At 32.6% G+C, this 18,394-nt stretch overlaps 1 protein-coding gene across 1 annotated transcript in view; it reads left to right on the forward strand.

Moving 5' to 3' along the window:
• Positions 1-18,394, forward strand: part of LOC140693677 (uncharacterized) — a 237,953-nt gene that overhangs the window by 176,844 nt on the left and 42,715 nt on the right. The window contains exons 3-12 of the mRNA XM_072957385.1: positions 1,761-1,881; positions 2,537-2,575; positions 3,179-3,244; positions 4,044-4,107; positions 5,470-5,537; positions 7,496-7,627; positions 8,989-9,096; positions 10,951-11,061; positions 11,444-11,506; positions 13,724-13,808. Of these exons, the coding sequence (XP_072813486.1) occupies positions 1,761-1,881; positions 2,537-2,575; positions 3,179-3,244; positions 4,044-4,107; positions 5,470-5,537; positions 7,496-7,543 (406 nt within the window). The 3' untranslated portion in view covers positions 7,544-7,627; positions 8,989-9,096; positions 10,951-11,061; positions 11,444-11,506; positions 13,724-13,808. The remainder of the gene's footprint in view (positions 1-1,760; positions 1,882-2,536; positions 2,576-3,178; positions 3,245-4,043; positions 4,108-5,469; positions 5,538-7,495; positions 7,628-8,988; positions 9,097-10,950; positions 11,062-11,443; positions 11,507-13,723; positions 13,809-18,394) is intronic.

Genomic DNA, 18,394 nt, shown 5'->3' on the forward strand with positions numbered 1-18,394 from the left:
GTACATGCAAAATATTAGGTTAACTTAAGGGGAGGAGTAGGAGAGAAGGGGGAAAGGAGCGAAGTTCACCGGTCACTTCTGTGGGGGTGGGTTAGGTGGTCACAGTGGTGAACGCGTAACTGCTACATGGCCCCGTGCGCTTACCATCATAGTCGTTACTGTTACTAACCCCAGACAGTTCTGGTAGTAAGGAGGCATGACCACAGAACATGTGCTCATTGAGCTTAATTTTACACAAACAGTAAGTTTTCCACGGAATCAAGACAGGCAGTAAACGCCAGCTGCAGAGGACAGATTGTGCAGGGCTGGGAAAGAGCATGGCATGATCAGAACTTTAGTTTGACTGGCTTGAAATGTAGAGGGAAAGGGAAACTTCACACTGATGAATCAGAGAGGAGATAGCTGTTTTTTATTAAACTAAAATGGTTGAATGAGCCTTGTTGATTAATGATTTGCCTTAGCAATGTGAATTTGGATTCTGCAAGTATTTTATAAGTTCTGTAAGAAGCTTGTTTTAAAATTTCAGAACTCTTAAGGTATTAGAAGTTCAGTTTTATTTTATAAGAATTTTTAAAAAGTGTTTATTTAACTCAATTAGAACAGAGTTCCTTTAACATAGGAGACTTTATTATCTCATGTATTAATACCCTCTAGAGGTACACAATGAAAAATGTGATTTATAAACAGATACATACAGACACAAGGAAAACAGAGCATGTAGCTTCAGTAACAGTTTAAGAGAAAAGTCAGAAACAGAAATTTTCCCTGGTCAAAATATCAAAAAAAGCACCTGGGGCTTATATCCCTTAATTGATTTGAGCTCTAAATGGACAAATACACATTTTTTTTAAAAAAAAATTGCTAAGAACAAGATTCTTTTTCATGTTGAGTAATAATTTTGGAGTTTAAATAAATACCAACAATAGAGCTATGAGGGAGGAAAAATATAAAATACTGATTTTTTTATTTGATTTCATCGTAAGGTGCATTCTTAAATACATAGGAGAGAACTGTCATGATTTGCGCAACTCGCTTGCAAATAGTTCAACATTATTAACAATGATTGAATTTAGGTGGTGGGCATATGGGAATTTATCATCTTATTAAACAGTTTTCTGTACTTCTGAGACTTATAATAAAACATTGGAAGGAACCTGTTAGACATAAAGCTCTATGTGAAGTAATTTGTTCCCTTTGTGAAATTCTAGGAAGGTTAAAATGCATGTTCATAACTTCAAGAAAGTCACAAGCATTTATGATGTAATCAGAACTACCTGAGGATCTGTGAAACTTGGTGAGTTGGTGAATTTTTTAAAATGCTTAAAACATTTTGTTTTTACAAAGATTACAGGAGTAAGAGAAGGTAAATCTTAAATTACTCTTAATATTTTTTTCCTGGTTGATGTGATATAATTAAATGTGGGGAAAAAAAGGTAAATTCTAAAAGGAGACACTACCTTGATGGTTTTCTATGGAGGAAACTCAAGCAGGAGGAAGTTTACTTTAAAAACATAAATTACTGCTCTTTATAATACATTCTAAGTTGTCATTCTTTTGAATGCCTTCGGTTCCAGACAGATGTGTTATTCTGGGAGATCATCAGGACTTCTGGGTATTTGGAGGTATTGACCTAACCAGTGGAACTGCTGATTTATAAGAAGTTGTCCAGAATTTTGGAAAACTGATTAGTAGAGGTAAATAATGTTTCCATGGCAAGTGATGACAGAAAGTGACTTCAGTGAATTTTCCTTTGTTTTTAGGCAGATATACCTAACCATGTATGTTAACAATGATTACAAGCTGGAGACTGAGAAGAACTGCCATTTTTACCAGCTGGGATGCAGAAAAATTTGGACTTCTGGGTTCCACAAATGGGCTGAGGTAACTAAGACAGTAAACATATCTTCTTGGTCAACATGTATCTCAGGGTAATCACAGATGTGTTCCATTACCTGATACTGTTTTAATTTGGATAAAAACAAGAAAATTTAAGAAATAGAGTTTGGTTTTGCTTTTACATCAGTTTGGCAAAACAGAACAACCTCTTAATTACTAAGCACAAACCAATTTTTTCATTATTTTTAAAATATTTTAGTTTCTATTTATATTGGTTTTGTGATAAGTAAGTAAAATCTGTAAGCTCAGAAAATAGTCAAACCTAGGAAGCTGCTTCTGACAAGTGAATTAGCCTATTGAAAATCTGATTTAGATCCTTGGCATTAATTTTCAAGTTTTTACAGTTTCCTTGGATTTCTTCTATCCAGGAAAACAACATGCTCTTTTTAGATGACTATACTCTGATTATAGTCTCTCCTTTATGGATTCAACACTAAATTGTAACCATAGGCATATTTTACCATTTACAAAAGTGCCTGGTTGGGAAGTGTAATACAATGATTTTGTAAATTGAATTACTCTAAAATTTCAAGGATTTATTTTTAATTCAATTATGATTAATTTTCATTTGTCACTGGCTCTTAATGCTTTATTTTAAAGTGTCTCTCATAGACCCCCTTCTTTCATCTTCTTCCCTTAGGCTCTCTGTCCAGTAACTCTAAGTTCTTACATGTTCAAGGTAGGCTTGTGTATTTTTTTAAAGGCAGGTGCACCAAAAAGCACTTTCCTGTGACTATCCTCTGTTTTGTTCATCATATATGAGTCCAAATTTTATAGAATTGATTTAAAGAATGTCATATCTTTCTTATTATTGTGAATGGTTTTTAAAATGCTTTCCTTCTGACTCATTTCTGCATACTTTAAAATAATAATTTGAATCAAATAAGTATGGGAATAAAATCACAGTTGCTTGTATCACATTTGATTCCATTTATATGGCAAAGTCTTATTATTATGTTGTTGTTATGAACATGCATTTCATAATACACTTATTTAGATGAATCAGAGCTTATTCATTAAGGTCATTTACTTTTAGAAATATGTAATTTCTTGTGAATACATGTATATAGAAATACATGTGTCTTTTTATAATTTAAGCAGCTTAAAATACAGATAAAATAAATCCAAGATACAAGATAGTATGCCTTGCATTAATTTAAATTCATGTGAGTTAAAAGACAATTTGAATATTGTTTCCCATTTTCTACTAGCTTCTTGATCATATTCAGCAGCACATTTACCTTTACATATAATTAAAGAATCTTTTTTATTTCTACTGTAGCTCTGTCATAATGGAAACTCTGCCGCAGAATCAGCTGTTATCTATCCCATGTGGTCAAGTGCAGAGGTGAGAATTCTCATTTGTGGGATGACCACTCACAGCTTTAAATGTTTTTACTGTAACTGCTTTTATAAGGTAGCAAGCTAGAGAGAGAGAGAGAAACAGAGAGAAGAAAAGAGTTCTCTCTGCATATTCCCATGTTGTGTGATGGCATTAGTCTTCTTCTGCTGTATTTTTCTAGAATGTGTGTGCGTGTGTGCATATATGTGTGAGAAATGTCTTGTCTTTGTCCTAATAGCCACTCTTCTCTCCCTCTAGTTTTTTTCTCTATCCTCCCCTCCTATATTTTTCTTTTTCATCAATATCTTCTCTTTCAAAAAATTCTTGATAAATCAAATTTCCAACTTCCTCACTTTTAATATGGTAAAGTTACTTGGATCCCCAACATCAAGGGATCTCATACTTTAATGTCTGTAAGGATTTCCAGAGACACCTTTTAAAAATACAGATTTCCAGGCCTTACTTTGAGCAGTCCTCTTCCAGTAGATCCAGGGTGAGGCTGAGCATCTCCGAGCCTTCCCCCTTCATATTATGGTGCAGGGGATCAGGGGCAGTTTTCCTCTTGGTCTCCCTGCTGTTGCTATGAACAGTGGCTACAGCATCACTAATATTTTTCTTTCTTGTTTTAATTGCATTAATATTATCAACCAGTTAATAGCATTTTCTTAAAATTATGGTCAAAAGCATAGGTGTTTGATTTATAATGGTATCTGCAAACCAATCTTTTACTGAATTAATTTGTTTTGCTTGTATTTCCAAAATTGTAAACACTGTGAGTTAAGTGACTGCTTTGCTTCAACTACAGGAGAATGTGAAAACACTCCAGAAGAGAGAGGTTGCATATATCAATGCAGACTCATACATAGAAGGTAAATTTTATTTCAGATTGTCATGAAATAGTATACCAGTATTTAAGTCTATCAACTCCAACTCATAAACTAGGATTATCTTCTTTCTATGAGATGCCTCAATAATACCTCCATTTCTCCATTTTACCAGAGAGAACATTATTATGATTCAAATGAATCAATATGATTCATAACTAAGCTATTGATCCTAATTTCTTTAGTATATTTACCATTTGCCTATCTTGAATTACTACTTAATACTTTAGTACTTTTGACATTCTTCCTGTGGAGCTATTTTTTAAAGCTGGGCTAAAATATTTCATACAGAAATAGTTCCTGTATGTATTGGAACAACTCTGAAATAAGCACCCACTACAGACTTCCTTTTGACCCTGACATGTGGCATGTGCATCTGTAGGCTTTCATCGTATTATGGTTATTTCTAGGTAAGTGTCACAGGACACATGTTAGTTACTGACATGCTCTAGTCTAAAGTCTTGATATTGAATTGAATAAATGAATAAAAACATGAACATTATGGCCTTACCACTTCCTTTGCCAAAGACCCCTAGGTACTGCTGCCGTAATGAGCAATGACCCTTACTTTTACTGCAGGAGCTGCAGCCTTAGCAGCAGAGTCCGCCTCTGCAGTCTCCTATCCTGAGTGTGTGCTGCAGCCTCTCTGGCTCCTGAAGAGTTATTTCCACCTTGTGTTTTAGTTTTAGCCAGACTGTCTGCCTGTCTCTCTATTTATCTCCCTACCTATCTATCTATTCTAAAATTTTATTTATTTCTTTTTACTGAAGTACATTTGATTTGTAATATTAGTTTCAGGTGTACAGCAAAGTTACTCAGTTATATACATATACATATACATATACATATACATATACATATACATATACATATACATTGTTTTTAGATTCTTTTCCATTATAGGTTATTATAAGATACTGAATATAATTCCCTGTGCTATACAGTAGGTCCTTGTTGGTTATCTGTTTCATATATAATAGTGTATATCTGTTAATCCTGAACTCCTAACATATCTCTTCCCTTCCCCCTTTCCCCTTGGGTAACCATAGTTTCTTTTCTATGTCATGAGTCTATTTCTGGTTTGTAAATAAGTTCATTTGTATCATTTTTTTGTTTGTTTACATTCCACATATAAGTGATAGAATGTGATATTTGTCTTTCTCTGTCTGACATACTTCACTGAATATGATAATCTGTAAGGTCCACCCTATTTTTAATTCTCCAGGAATGATGCCTTGAATTTGAAATCCGTTATATATTGCTTATAATTAGAAAATAAAGTTAGAATTAAATACAGGTTTGTAGTCCATTTGGAGGTATTAAAATTCTCTCTTATTTATTTTGCAGGCAATTATACACTCAGAGTTGACTGTACACCCCTTCTTTTCCAGTTGGTATATAAACTGACAAAAGCGGTATGTAAATAGATCTGTTGTAATGATTTCTGATGAGTAGATAAATCAATAACTTTTGTTTTCTAAATTACTAATATTTAAACTGGTGACAGACATAGCTGATTTGTATAAACAAGAAATCAGAACGAGCTTTAATACACTACTTATGTGACATAACTATGAGAACAGTAGTGCTAGTCTCTGTTCTAATAATAGTTCCTAATATATACATTTGTTAAAATGTGCGTGGTCTATTATTTTCATGGGGCAGAGTCTCTTTGATATAACAGAAAGAATACTGAGCTGGGTTGGGGAAGCCTTGGCTGTGACGATTGCCTTGGCTATTCATTCATTCATTCATTCATTCATTCAGGAAGTATTTATTGTGTGGTTACTATGTATCAGGTCCTATGAAAGGAACTCTAGCAGCAAAAGTGATAAAAAGACAAGGTTACTGAATCCAAATACTTTGTAATCTAGAGAGGCAACAGACCTGTAAATGAGGACTCATACTTCACTTGAATATTGGATACTATATACAGTGGAGGACAGTTGCAGAAGAGAGAAGTTAAAATCCTGGGGTAGCTGGTGAGGTTGGAAAGCATTAGAAGGTGTTTAGAGAAGGATTAGTGGTTAGGCTGTAAAATGGAAGGATGTGAAAGTGGGGAGAATGTTTCTCCTCAGAGGACACAGGACCTAATAAAGATGTGGATGTGTGAAAGAACATTTCCTGACCTCTGGGCAATGCAATATAACCTCAATGTAAGGTGTTGGTGAAAAAGCTGGTAAGAAACGGGGCCTGACACATAGGCCTAAATGTTCATAAATCTGGTGATGGTGAAATTAAAGAATCTTTAACAAGGTTGTACATTATCATTTTTATTCATTAGAAAAATTACTCTGTATCAGTGCAGTGAATACGTTAAGCTTTAGTAAGTCTAAAAGCAAAATGGAAATAATTCCACATACTTATTTAGCACACAGGAATTTATAAATACTAGTTATTGATGTAAAAAGTACTCTGAAAATGCTACTGCACTCTGAATCTCTAAAAATTATGTGATCTACTCATTGAGTATATGTGTGCTTCATTTAAATAACCCCCATTATAGAATTTAACTGTAGAAATGTTTCTTTCAAGTAGGTATCACTTAGATGACAGTGGGAAGTAGATGTCACATCTCTGTGTTCCTGTTTCCCAATCGCCCTTCATCTTGCCCTGTCCTTGTCAATGTTAGTGTCTTTAACATCTCATCCTCCCAAGTGAGCATCCTCCCATGCCCATCACAACGCCCACCATACTGGGAAGCTTAGGTCCTTGATCCTTTTATTGAAATGTCCCATAAAAAAATCTAAAAGCACGCTGAAAAGACAGCCCTTGTTGGGGAATCCTTCTCATGAGATACATTTACTCTCTGTCCTACAGAGGAGGCTCCTGCCTTTATAGGAGGGGTAGTAAGAATTTTAGGGCCAAGAAGGAGAAGCTTAGGTCTATCCCCTTTGTACATTTATTTAATAAGTATTAAATGTGTAAGTGGTTACCATAGTGACAGGATAAATCAAACATAGTTTCTGCTATTAGTGTGTTACCTGTGTAGCCAGGAGAGACTATGATCAAGAATTTTCAAATCCAAGATAGAGATTAAAATCACCAAAGGGTATACAGATAAAAGTGTGGGAAGCAAAAAATAAGTATCTTAGTTTATTATTTTACATGTTGGAATTAAACAGCCTGCTTAATGGGAAATTGCAATTTTTTTTCCCATTTTAAAGCCTCTTTTATGTTAATTTGAATTGAATTTTCATGCCACTTTAGATACAATACATTTGTCTTTCAGAGTTTTTGTTTTAGGTAGTTTTTTAACAGTTTAACTGGGAAATTAAAATGTATATTTAGAAGTTACATTATCAGGATGAACTAATTAATTGTCCAGAAGAGAAGAGTGAGATTTTATAATCTTGTTTGATTTGATTGTCAGTGGAAGAATCAGACATCATTCATCTGGAGAAATGCTATTGTTTGCTGAGGGCTCAATCCAGAACTGGATGATTTGATTTAGAGACATTTGGCCCATTGGCTTCACCACCAATTCGTCCATCTCTGAGTGAAGGTGGGAATCCTTCTATTTTCTACAAATGTTCTTTGCTAAACACCTGAGCCTTGTTCCACCTTTGGAGCCTTGTGTAAGTCGGTTTACCTTTCTGCACTTGAATATTCTCATATGTAAAATCAGTTTGACCAAGACAATCATTATGAAAGTGTGCTCCAGTGTGGTGCCTCAGCATCTGGTGCAGGGTCAGGGTGGTGGACACTGAATAGGCAAAGCTCTAGCTTCCACACATGACCCCACCTCTTCCTCAGCTGAGGAGTGTCTATTGTATTTCTTTTATATAGAAGAAGGTTCCACTGCTGTATACTTCCCCCACCCTTAAAAAATTAAGAAACCACTAGACCATCTCTAAGGTCCCCACTTAGCTCTAAACTTTTCACTACTATATATACATATATATATATATTTTAAATGAGGTTTACAAGGAGCAGTTGTGGGTGATAATCACAAAAACTGTATTTGAAATCTGAAAGCTTGGGTTCTTCTGATTCAGACCTTTTTAAAAAAAATTTCTTACTTTTAGCAAGTCATTTAACTACTTCTTAGCTTCAATTTTCTGCTCTTTGAGGGCACAGAATTAGATTCTTGAAATAGACGGTCTGTATTCTTCAGGTTTCTAGTGTGTTTTAGAAATATTTATTTGTTAGGGGAGCTAGAACAGACAGGGTTTCCACTTCAGCAGTGCAGTTATGTTTTTACCTTTTTATAATTAGAGATTGAGAAATCATTTCATTTGAAAATAAAATGATTCCATTTATTTTTATGAAAAGTTTAAAAACCACAGGATTAGATTATAAATTGCCCTTTATTTCTGAAATTTAATATATTTAGTTATACAGATTAAGTGGTACAGTGAATACTGCAGTACAGAATTTCTGTCTCTTATAATATAGTGTGTTAGTTTTCTTTGCTTCATGAAGGAGCTGTATGAAGCTCATTATTAACAACACAGTATATCTTTGATAGAGTTCAACTTTTCTTCTTCTTTTTTTCCTTTTTCTTCTTAGTCTTTCCAAATTAGGATAATTGTGGTCTCTGACATTTTTCCAGTTAAATTTTTAAAATACATTTTTATTTTTTACATTCTACAATCACTTTTGACTTTTGGAATTAATATAAGATAGAGACAGGTATGCAGACAAAACCAAACACTAAATGATAGTATTTTCTTCTAGGAAGTTAAATTTTGGTTATAATTATGCCGGGGGGTGGGGGAAAAACTTCCTAAGACAGTGGAAACTACTGCTAACTTTTAAAAACTAATTCAGTTTATGCGAGTCATGCCTCCTTTCATAGGCATGTCATTATTAACAGAAAGTTTGTTGGCTGTGATTTATTCTGTCTGTGTTCCTATTTTACAGGTTTATTTAATGCTTTTGGTGAAAATCATGACAGCCACATAGATTTTAAGGAGATATCCTGTGGGCTATCAGCTTGTTGCAGAGGACCTCTGGCTGAAAGACAGAAATGTAAGTGTGTTAAACATCACAAAATTTGGAAGCTATACAGAGAAAAAAATTAGCATCCATTCATGTAAAAAATCATCTGATTAATCCTTGAATTTTCATCCCTTTTGCAAATAGCAATCTCTTGCTAAGGTTTTACTGAGGTCAGTGTAAAGGTTCAATCATCTATTCTTTTTTACTGTGGAGTAATTTAAGATCTTTGTTATTAATAATGGTTGATTTTCCAGATAAATGTACAATTCATGATAAATGAACTACATCAGTCATGATGTGTTTGAAAATGTTAAGCATATAGAAAATATTTTCTGGTAGTCTATATAGAAAATTTGTCTTGCTTAACTTGAATTCCAACTTATTTTCTATCACTGTGTATATTGATATTTTATTAGCAAAATTAAATTTATGATAAAACAATTTTATTAAATACTAAATTTATCTTTTAAACGTATCTAAAATATTATGGCATAATTTATAAGCATATTACATTCCTAAATCTTAACCATATTTGTTTAGGAAAATGCAGCAGTTTACATTTAATTGGAACCTAATTCTTACATATTCACTAGGGTCATTATCTCTGCATCTTTCTAAAATACAGCTTCACAAATACTGCATATTTTGGGTATGATACTTAATAGTTCAATATTCTTTAGTAATGTTGTACTGTGATGCACTCAGTTAACTTAATAGCATAATTATTACATGGGTGTGTGAAGTAGATAATTATTTAATCTTAAAAATTTAGATTTCTTTTATCTTCCCTGATAGTATACCATTACTCTAACCTGGCTTTGTGATAGATTATTTGTTCACATTAAAGTTCTGGTATTAAAGAGGCTGAAGTCTTTGTTTCTCAATTGAGGTTGTTGTCTTAAATTTTTTTTAAATTTATTTTTTTGCCAGTGGACTAGTGGAAATTAACCAACTAGACTAACTAGAATTTTGCTGATATTAATGTTAATTAGCAAAGTGCTGATATTTTGGATTTTTAGCTTGTTGTATATAAACTTCATTGAAGAATTGAAATTGTTCTTAGGCAAAAATATTGGGTGCACATTAATTACATTGGAGAGGCAAAATCTTTATACAGTCATCTCTCATTATCTGCTGAGGATTGGTTCTGAGACCCCCTCAGATAACAAGTCCATGGATGCTCATGTCCTTATGTAAAATGGCATAGTATTTGCATATAATCTATCCACATCCTCTTGTATACTTTAAATCATATCTAGATTACTTTTAGTACCTAATACAATGTAATAATTTGTAAATACAATGTAAATGATATGTGAATATTTGTCAGTGCATAGCAAATTCAAGTTTTGCTTTTGAGAACTTTCTGGGAAAATTTATATATATATATATATATACTTTTGATCTATTGTTTATAGCTGTGAATGCAGAACCAATGGATACGGGGAGCTGACTGTTCCAGCTTTTTGTTGATTCTTAATGTAGATGGAATATTTTCAGCATTGTAAGAATCAACTCTGAAGTGATCAGTTATAAATATTAGAAATTAATTTAAAAGCTTGAATTACCTTCTCAAAATCTGTGAGATATTGTATAGTAACTTGGCCCCTCTTTTTCAGTTTGCAAGAAATTTAACTTTAGATTTAGATGAAGGATAGAGTTCTCTAAGCTGGCTAATTATATAAGGAGAGAGACTTGTGAAGTGTACAGGAATTCCTACAAGTTCAAAGGACTTTAATGACACAATCTCCTCCAAATAAGAACTTAATCCAGAATGTAGTTGTTTGAGGAACTAAGTAATTTCATTAGGGCAGCTTGTAATAAAATGTATTATACTTCAGAATATAAAAGTAATTTTCCTCCATAAGAGTTTCTTTTCTTTAGTTTGCTTCAAGGTATTTGATGTTGATGGTGATGGAGTTCTCTGTAGGGTTGAACTGAGAGACACGTGGTTGCACAGAGGTCTGGAAGGACAACTGCACCGATGATACCCTGGTAAAGTCTGATTGTATACATCTTCTTGCATGTAAACTTCCAACAGGAACATAGAGTGAAGAATTTTTTAAAAGAGTTTGAGAAAAAGATTTCTTTCTACTTCTAGGTTCTATATTATGCTACTCAAAATATTCATAGCCAAAGATGCAAAATTGGGAAGAGAATTTGCCTTAGAAAATTTAATAAACTGAATGTATTATGTAAAAAAAAAAAAATGAAACAACTGGAAAATTGTCATAAATTTTTAAGGTAAACAAGCAATCTATTTCTGGAATTAAAAAAAAAAAACTTGACCGAAAAAATATTTTATACTTCAGCTACTGGCTAATAAAAATGATACCTTCTCTTTCCTAACTATTGATTTGGGTTTCTGGTTTTAAAGGAATTACTTGTGGATCTATCCAACATTGTAGAAGACACATAGAATGCACATGACACCACAAAGGTGAGTCTAGCAGAGACTAATTTATTCTTTTCTAAAAATACATTATATTCTGAATTGGTATACATACGTTACATATACATACTTGAATCTCTTCTGCATCATCCCTGCTAAATGCTTATTTGGACCTGTGGTTACAATAACTCCAAGTTGTCCCTAAGGAAAGCCCATTCGACCTTTAAACAACTCCATTAAGTGTTATTTACATAAAAACATTATATTTTATAAGCTAGGCATTTTGTAAAAATTAAGTAGAGACAGCCCTTGCCATCTGTAGTTTATAATCTTTACTTCTCCCAGTTTAATACATTATGGTAAGACAAACCTTATATTGAGCAAAAGAAGCCACAATAATAGAACACATTGTACAATTTAATTTATATGAAGTTCTAGAACAGAGACAAAACTAATGTTAATAAGTGTTACAATAGTGATTTTGGAGATGGGTGATTTAACTGAGAAGGACCATAGGATATCTGGGATGATGGAAATTATTTTTCATCTCAATCTGGGTGGTGTATATAGTTTTTAAATTTTTTTTTCAATAATATTGGTGAGGGTCTGTCCTAAGTTCTTTAATAGCAGCCAGAATAAGTGTATAATAGCAGAAACAAGCATGTACTTTACAAAGAATAAAGCCTTGAATTTTTTTAGTTTCACAACATTTATTAAAGATATTATAATAGGTTTGCCTTAATGTCTATGTATCTCTGTGAAACTGAAGATAATCCATATATGTGAGACACATATGAGTTAATTTGACCCTTTCTATTCAAATGTTGACATGTACCAAGTTGCAAATGGTAGGATGTAGACCATAGTGGCCTTACACAGGCTTAGAAAAATAAGTAACATTTTTTTTAATCACAAATCCAGAAGAAATCATCATAGTCTTATTAACTGACACTCAATGGAAATAAATAATAGAAATGAATTTTTCAGGGCTTGATCTTTGTTTGGCAATTCAGATAACCGTCTTCATTTACTTTTCTGCCCAAAACTAAGGTAGCCATTTCTATTTGGTATATATGAAAACAGAAACACAGGAAAGTTTCTATTAGGAAATACCTTATGTAGAGATACAATTTCCATCCCCTTTCTTCTGGGTGTTTGATAAGTATGGAGGTTATCATTGCTGTCTATTTTTATATAAGACTGAGTTTCTTCTTATGGCTGTACTTTTGAACATTAAAAAAAAAGATCATTTAGCTGCTCCATCTCGGTGTAACCATAATAATGAAATGGTAAAAATTTAGAATAGATTTCGGACCTTTCAACCAAACCTATTACCCATATTCACTGGTGACTAGACGGTGACAATATTACCCATTATTTTGTACCATTACATTGGTGTTAATATACTTCAATGGAAGTTGCATCATGAAAGCCAATAATTACCATCACAGTGCTTTAAAATCTTTTCTTGTAATAAATGGTAATATAGAATGAATACATGAGTATCATTAATAGTAAATATTATTAAATATCTTTAAATAATAAATCATTAGATAATAAAAATATAATTAAGTAATAAACGCTAAGAACATTATTCATCTAGGATTGTTAAGGTGATTGTTCAAAACATGAAGTAAGAAGCATTTGGTTATATTTTTGCCTGCCAGGAAATATTGTCTACTGTATATAAATGTAATTTTTGGTACACTTTGACACCAAAAAAAAAAAATACTGCTTTACTCAACTTGTGAAATTAATGTTACATTTTATTTTGAGGAAATGTTAATATAGATACTCATTTATTATATATATTTAGTTATTTTAAATCTCTTAAGAAGTCTAATAATATTGCCAGATGTTTTAAAGATCTTAGAAAATTGTTAGGGTCAAAGGGCATAATCCAAAGAGTTTGGAAAAATGCTTTCAAAGTTAGTAAATAGTCCTTTTTCTCTACCCAGAACCTTTTGTGGGTTCTGTTAGTAAACTTCACCTTGAACCAGAAGATACTGTGAGTTATTTCCCAGGTCTTACTGGAGGAAGATTTTTGGTGATAAATTGCCCACGTTATGACTGACTACATCAGAGTTTGGTTACTTTTGAACTTATTCTTGCTGGCCTACTTTCAGATGAATACATAGCATCTACATTAAATCATTAGTTTTCTTTCAGACAAATGACCATTGCAAGTTTAATAAAACAAATTTAATTCAAATAATATAAGAAAATGAAGATTTAAGATATTCTTAAATATTGTTTCTCTTTCAGAATGGCCATCTTAACTCTAGAAGAATATCAGATCTGGAGTGTGAAAAATGTTCTTGCCAATGAGTTTTTGAATCTACTTTTCCAGGTATGTTTAAGGTAAATGACAGAAACCGAGGGCAGTGGTACCAGTAGTTCTACATCTTTTCCATTATGTAGTAGTTAGACAACTAGACTACAAAACCATATATTGTCAAGAGAACTGCATTAACCTGTACACCACCTGCAGATGGTAAGTTAGAGCGTGCGTGCTTCTTAGAGTCACAATGTGCATGATAGGAAAGTAGAATATAGCTGATAATGTTTATCTTAATAACTCATGATAGAGCAGATTGTAGACACATAGAAAAGAATTTAAAATGTAAAAGCCATTATAATTTGCTATTTTTCTTTACTTTTTTTTTAAGACCCTCCCTAACAAGTAAGGCAGTGTGGACAGAGACATAGATCATAAGTTGGCAGCTGTAAATTTTTCACAAAGTATACCATCTTTCCAGTTAGGAGGTTATTTTAGATGCAGAGCTTTTTCTTAATTTTCTTTCTTTCTTTCTTTTTTTCTTTTTTGTAATTTAATTCTTTAGAAGGTCCAATAAAGATTGAAGGAGAAAGGAGGAAAGAAAAGCTGTCAGGGGTGAACATGAAATCATAAAACTTGCCAGATTTTAAGTATTTTCCCAGTTAAAGTAGTTCTCTCTGCTCCAATTTAAAGAAACAACTTATAGTTTCCCATTTTTCATAATTCTTCAAAAATATATGTTGATTTAATAGTATTTTACAGGGGGGAGGGGTGTGAGTAGGGACAGACTGGAAGTTCAAGATTTGTAAATACTGACAGGTATATATAGAATAGATAAACAAGCTTATACTCTATAGCACAGGGAAATATATTCAAGAATTTGTAGTAGCTCATGGTGAAAAAATATGAAAACAAATATACGTATATTCATAAAGGACTGAAAAATTGTGCTGTACACCAGAAATTGACACAACATTGTAAATGGACTATAACTCAGTTAAAAAATAAAAGATATAACTGTTAGAACACTATAAAAAAAGTAGTATTTTAGATTTTTTTTATTTTATTCTCCTTTTCTTATAAAAGCACCCCTATGAAGATCAATAAGGCTTGATATCTTCATATCTATCATGATCCTCCATTGTGAATACAGAGTAACCTGCCTGTGGTACAGCTATGTTAGAATAAATGAAAATTGAACTCTTCCTGACAGCTAATATCTAATGCATATTTAATGCATATGAAATCTGATAAGCCTGTTATGCCCATTTAAATTAATGAGTTGCTCCACTGTCAGTTATCTGCCAGGATCTAAGTTGATATGTCTTTATAAAATATAAATACATATAAAAATAATATAAACCTACTATAAACAGAAGTGACTTGGTTAGTAATATGAAAATTGAGCAGCTATTTTGATCTCATTTAAAATGATACCCTCAGTTACTTTAAGTTATCATTAATTATATAGATATTTTGACCACTTAAGTTTGTGTCTGAATCATCTTGCAGCTCTTACATAGCAAAGCATTTTGAACTTTTATATTGCCTTTCCTATTTTCTCATGCTTATCATGGACTTGCATAGGCACTATATTTTCTATGACTCTATAAACAGATGTATGCCTGAAATTATCTTTTGTGTCTCAGGGTTTCTAGCATTATATTACTGACAGATTTTTTATTGGTTAGCAATCTAATTTTTTTCTTGGTATATATAGTCCTTTCAGTCCTTTCAAATATATATATATATATATATATATATATATGTAGTCAGTTTTCAATGTTGTGTCAATTTCTGGTGTGCAGCACAGTGCTTCAGTCATACATGAACATACATATATTCATTTTCATACTCTTTTTCACCATAAGTTACTACAAAACAGTATTGGATATAGTTCCCTGTGCTATACAGTATGAACTTGTTTATAAATTGGGAGTTTGAGATTTCCAGGTACTAAATATTAACATTACATTTTATGATGCTCACTTTATCCCATATTCAGACATGCTTTTAAAACTTTATTTTCACTTAATATATAAGTAAGCAGACTTACTCTAAATTGTTTTATTTTATGTCTGTTTCTAAAATAGAATTAGCTAATAAATTCAGTGATAAAAGCTTGAATTATACTTTTATTTTATTTGCCAAGATCCCACTCCTGGCTGACCATTTTGGGTATTTAAGTATAAAGTAAGTAAATGTCAGCAGAATTAGGAAACCATTCCTGTGGTAATATTATTTTCAGTCCTTTCAAATAAACTCAGTGCCCAATATTTTGCAGAGGAAGCATTCTAAACATGATCAGGATCTTCTATCTTATACGTTTGTCAGAAAGCATCAAATGTTAAACAGTTTGATAAACAGAATAGTGCACCACACTGACCCCTACCTATATCCATGTTGTAATCCTGAAATCTGTGAATATGTTATTTTACATGGCAAAGGGGATTTTGCAGATGTATCAGGTTAAGGACTCTGAGACAGGGAGAGTAGCCTGGATTATCTACATGGGCCTAGTCTAACAACAGGAGTCCTTAAAAATTGAAAATCTTTCCCAGATGTGGTCAGAAAGATATGACTTTGGAAGAAGGATTAGAAAGCTGTAAAGCTGTTAGCTTTGAAGATAGAGGAAGGGTCATGGGTAAAGAAATGTGGGTGAACACTAGAAGCCGGAAAAGACAAGGAAATATATTCTTCCTTTGACTTACAGAAGGGCATACAGCCCTGCTGAAATCTTGATTTTTAGCCAAGTGATACCTGTTCCTGACTTGACCTACAGAACCATAAAATAATAAGTTTGTGTTGCTTTAAGCTGCAAAATTTGTGATAATTTGTAACAGCAGTGATAAAAATAAGTATAGGGGAGGTAATCCAAATTTATGGATTGGAGGGCTCAACATTTTAAAGATGTCAGTTCCCCTTCAACTGATTCAAAGATTTATATGTGCACATCAAAATCCCCAAAACTTAATTGTTGTTACTGTTTTTTTGTAGAACTTGACAAGCTGATTCTAAATACATAGAGAAGCTTGAAGAGCCAACAATAGCCAAGCTGATATTAAAGAACAATGTTAAAGAACTTATTATAAAACAATATTAAGTCTATGTGATAACTACCTAAAGTTAGACATATAGACCAATGGAACAGTATTGAATTAAACCCTGTACCATACATGAACAGTAATTTTTGATAGATTATAAATCTAATAAATTTGAAACAAAAAGCAAAGCATGTGGGGGAGGGTAAAGCTCATGTGGAATGTGTGCTTAGCATGCATAAGGTCTTGGGTTCAACTCCCAGTACCTCCATTAAAATAAATAACCTAATCCCCCACCAAAATAAAGCATCTAGAAAATAGTGTAGGAGATATTTTAATGACTTTGAAGTGGCAAAGAGTTCTTAAACAAGACACAGCACTAAACATAAAAGAAGAGTTTTAAGTTGGACTTCAGTAAAATTAAGAATTATTTTTATCAAGAGATACCATTAAGAAAGTGAAAAGCCACATGGTGGGAAAATATATTTGCTATATCTATATCCAACAAAAGACTTGTATCTAGGGCATATAGAGAACAAAAACCAGTGGAGAAAAAGGCAAAACCTCAATATTAAAATGTGCAAAAAAATTGAACAGGTGCTTCACACACAAAAAGAAAAATCCAAATAAGCTATGAAAAGTGGCTGAGCTCTTTAGTAATAATAAAAATACGTACTAAAACCACACTTGGAACACCATTAGACATCCACTAGAATAGTTAGTTGTTAAGTGATATGAAGCATTGGTGAGGGTAACATGCAATGGGGACTCTTACACATGGCCAGTGGGAATATAAATTCTTACAAATACTTTGAAAGTAGGCTTTTTGAATGAAAGTTATATATGTATATATGTGTGTGTGTACATATATACGCACACACACATATACATACATACACACACACACTCCCTGTGTACCCTTCAGAAGCTTCTACATCTGAGCACAAAAGGACATCCAGAAAATTCTCATAATCACTATTTGTTATAGCCCCAAATAGAAAATGACCCAAACACCTGTCAGCAATAAATACATAACCATAAGTGGTGGCACATGCATACAAGTTGTATACTTTAAAGCAATAAAAATAAATATACTAGTTTAAAGAAAACACTAGTGGATGAATCTTACATAATGTTGAGTGGAATGTACGGGACTAAAAATTTCAAAAGTGAAAAAAACAATCCATGGTGGCTGAATTTAGGATGGTAAAACATCAAAGGGGTGCCATAGTATCTGGGAAGAAACCCAAAGTGGAACAGCAATGTTCTGTTTCTTGACTGGATGAAGGTTACATAGATGTGTTTACTTTGTGAAAAATCACTGAGCTGTATACTTAAGATATGTTCACATTTAAGCATGTATATTATATTTGCATTTTTTTAAAAATGTTTGCTTGCAAAAAAAGATATCCAAAGCCTAAGTATTTATCAGTAGGAGAATGGATAAAACAAATGATAGTATATTCAAACAATGGAATCAATTCAACAATAAAAAACAATCAACAACTGATGCAAAGATGAACCTCAAAAGCCTAATTTATACATTTCATTGTCAGGTAAATTTTAGCTCAGAAGGTAAACAAAACTATAAACAGGCATGTGCCCTGGGGGGAGGGG

The sequence above is a fragment of the Vicugna pacos genome, unplaced genomic scaffold (genome assembly GCF_048564905.1).
Source record: "Vicugna pacos unplaced genomic scaffold, VicPac4 scaffold_20, whole genome shotgun sequence".
Classification (NCBI taxonomy): Eukaryota; Metazoa; Chordata; class Mammalia; order Artiodactyla; family Camelidae; genus Vicugna; species Vicugna pacos.